Source organism: Fonticula alba (genome assembly GCF_000388065.1).
Source record: "Fonticula alba strain ATCC 38817 unplaced genomic scaffold supercont2.9, whole genome shotgun sequence".
Classification (NCBI taxonomy): Eukaryota; order Rotosphaerida; family Fonticulaceae; genus Fonticula; species Fonticula alba.
Window position 1 is genome coordinate 265,923 of NW_009242979.1, and position 3,087 is coordinate 269,009.

At 65.9% G+C, this 3,087-nt stretch overlaps 1 protein-coding gene across 1 annotated transcript in view; it reads left to right on the forward strand.

Annotated features, from left to right (window-relative positions):
- The first annotated feature begins 698 nt into the window (after positions 1–698).
- The window catches only part of H696_05134 (hypothetical protein), an 11,565-nt gene continuing 9,176 nt past the window's right edge, over positions 699–3,087 (forward strand). The window contains exons 1-7 of the mRNA XM_009498986.1: positions 699–852; positions 981–1,076; positions 1,242–1,379; positions 1,535–1,930; positions 2,040–2,096; positions 2,209–2,271; positions 2,385–2,579. Of these exons, the coding sequence (XP_009497261.1) occupies positions 781–852; positions 981–1,076; positions 1,242–1,379; positions 1,535–1,930; positions 2,040–2,096; positions 2,209–2,271; positions 2,385–2,579 (1,017 nt within the window). The 5' untranslated portion in view covers positions 699–780. The remainder of the gene's footprint in view (positions 853–980; positions 1,077–1,241; positions 1,380–1,534; positions 1,931–2,039; positions 2,097–2,208; positions 2,272–2,384; positions 2,580–3,087) is intronic.

The window sequence follows — 3,087 nt, forward strand, 5'->3', positions numbered from 1 at the left end:
GAGGTGCTCCCCGGATCAGGGGTGAATTCCACCGGCCCCAGCCCCGCCAGGCACCAGGGCGTGCAGATGCCTCTGCACATGAAAGGGGTGACCGGGGAAGGGGGGGGGGGGGCGGGGCGGGGGGCTCGGGCGAGCGCGTCCGACATGCTGTGTCCATGGATCTCGTTGCGTCCCGGCCCGCGCTGGACCCCGGAGCCCCGCCGCCGCCCCAAGGCCGACGCCCGGGGTGATGTTGCACTTTGGTGCGTGCGATCTGCCCCCGTTTCCCCACGACCTGGCCGCCCGGGGGAGTTCCAGCGGGGGGGTGGGGCAGGGGCCGGGCGAGCACCCTCCTCATGCGCCGGGAGTCGGGCAATGTTGGGCTCTCGCCGGTCTGCAAATGGCCCGCAGGAGGGGGTATGCTCGCCGCGCCCCCCTTTCGCCCCGATGTACCGAGGTGTCCCCCCCTCCGGCGGCTGGCCAGCGTCCCCGGCCCCCTGGCACTCTCTCCACCCTCCCGCTCTCCTGGCGGATGTCGGTGGCCCTGGGTTCAAGGGGATCGTAGGCCACCTCCCCCAGGCCGGCCGACCTGGCACTCGCCACATCGCTCCTCTGGCACTTTTGATCTCCCGCCCGCCCGCCCACGAACATTTGCTTTTCTCCCCCTCCCCCCCCCCCCTCCCCTCCCTTCTCCAGTCTCGTGGCCCGTCTGTTTTCTTCCCCCCCCCCCCTCTCTTCGCCCTCTGAACTCCCGTGCCTGGCGCCCTGTGCGCGCATTCCCCCCCTCGACTCGACAACGAGATGGCACGGCGACTCTCCACTGTCAGTCAGCCTGTCTACCAGGAGAAGGGCGATGTTGTTATTCCCTTTGATGTACGCCACGCGCCTGCTCCTTTCCCTTTTTCCACCCCATCAATCAACTGACTTCTTTTCCCTCCCCCCCCCCCCCTCTGTCTCTCTCTCTCTCTCTCTCTCTCTCTTCACTCGCACTCTGTCTCCAGCGCTCCAACATCCTCAAGTCCGGCGTCATGGTCAAGCAGGGTGGAGGCCACCGCGACGCCAACTCCAGCTCCATGATCCGCGCTCTCGTCAAGAAGGTATTCCCACTCCCTCCCTCTGCGTCACCTGGGGCCCCATGCCGAGCATTTCCTGGCTGGCTCTGCCTTTTGGCCTGCATTCCCCCCTTCGCTCTCTTACACCCCTCCCCCCCCCCTCCTCCCCCTCCCGCTTGCTGTTCCTTTGCCCCCTTCTCCACGGCTCAGTCATGGAAGAAGCGCTACTTCCAGTTTGATGGCAACTTCCTGGTGTACTATCGGTCTGGCACCGACACCAAGGCCGTCGGCTTCTTCGATCTGAGCTCTTCCTATCGTGTCTTGGATGGCGATGCCAAGCACGGGATGGTACCTTGCCGATGCTCTGCCCGCGGAATTTTGCCACTCCCCCCCTCCCCCCCCCCCTCTTCCGGCTTCCCTTTCCGGCCCCTGCCTATTCCTGCCTTGCGCCTGTGCTCACCCTTCCGCTGCGTTTCGCCCTTCCCTCTCCTGGGCCGCCGCAGACCAATTGCTTCGAAATCGACACCGGCACCAATGTCTTTGTCCTGCAGACGCTCTCGTCTCAGGATAAGATCGATTGGATGACGCTGCTCATCCACTCGGAGGCCGACCGCAAAACCATGCAGGCCTATTCCGAGCGCACGCGCAAGGACTCCCTGGTGGTGGACGACGCCGCCTCGGCGGTGCTGCCTTCCTCGGCCTCGTCGATATCCCTGGCGAGCATGGGGGCCTCATCGCCGGCCGGCCCCGGGAGTCACTCCCGCACGGCCTCGGCCATGACTTCGCGCTCCAGCTTCGACCACTCGGACAATTCCGACTCCGGGTCGATCCTGCTGGCCTCCGACTCGGCTTCCATCTACTCGGTCTCCGCGGCGCCGGCCATGTCACTGATTCTGGCTGTACGTGTGCTGCCCATGCCCCAAGCAGATGGCCGTCCGCCCTTTTGCCAGCCTCCCCATCAACTGACCTGTTGCCACTTCCCCCGCTCTGCCCGGATCTCGTGCACAGGAATCGACGCTCATCTCCCAGCTGTACAAGACCGGTGGAAGCACTCACAAGTACAAGGTAGGCATGTCCTCTTCTTGCGCCCGCGGCTGTGCTCCCTCTCCGCCCGCTCCCCATCCACTGACACGGATCCTTGGGTGCTTCTTTCTCCCTGGCTTTTCACCTCCGGAAGCTCTGGCGCCGGCGTTGGTTTGCCCTCTATCGCCAGAGTGTGTATTACTTCAAAAAGCTCGACGTGCGTGTCCCCCCCCTTTTCCCCCCCCCCCCCCCCCCCCCCCCCCTGCCGCCCTTTTGCTGCCCATTTTGCTGACGGAAACCCCTCCACACCGCGGCTGTGGCTTGGCGCAGTCTGCCTCCCCGTCGGGAGTCATCCACCTTGAGCAGTATTCCGCTGTGCGGGAAGTCCCCGCTAGCCAGGGCAACGGCCCGGCTGGTGCCTTCTACTTTGACATCATCCTCCCGAAGCGCGTGTACCACTGCTACGCCGACACGGCCGAGGACCGCGCCCGATGGATCGAGGCCATCAGTCGCGCCATTTCTCAGGTAGGTGAATCTTCCTTCCACCGGGCTGGCTTGACGACCTCCACCCGGTCGCTCAGCGAGTCTTCCTTCTCCTCGGCCTCCTCCTCCTGCTCGTCGCTCTCGCAGCTGGCGGCCACTGGTGACACGGGCGGCAGCGGTGCTGCCATGGCGGCCGGTGACGACGCCGTGAAGGCGGCTCCCAAAGAGGCGGCCGACAGCCCGGCCTCCTCCATCGATGTTCTGTCCACTTTGTTGGACAGCCTGGCTGCCTCGGGCGAGGGGGCCCCAGCCGAGACGGCCCCGGCCCCGGCCCCGGCCTCGGCTTCGGCTTCGGCTCCGGCCCAGGCCCAGGCCCCGGCCATGTCCGCGGCTCCCCCCTCGGTTGATGATGCTCTGCTGCAGATGGAAAAGATGCTCAATGACCTGCACGCTTCGTGAATGGGGGCGGTTGTGGCTTCTTCCTGTCTCCCTCTCTCCCCTCCTCCTCCCTCTCCTTCCCCCTTTTTCAGCCCCATCCTCCCCCCCCCCC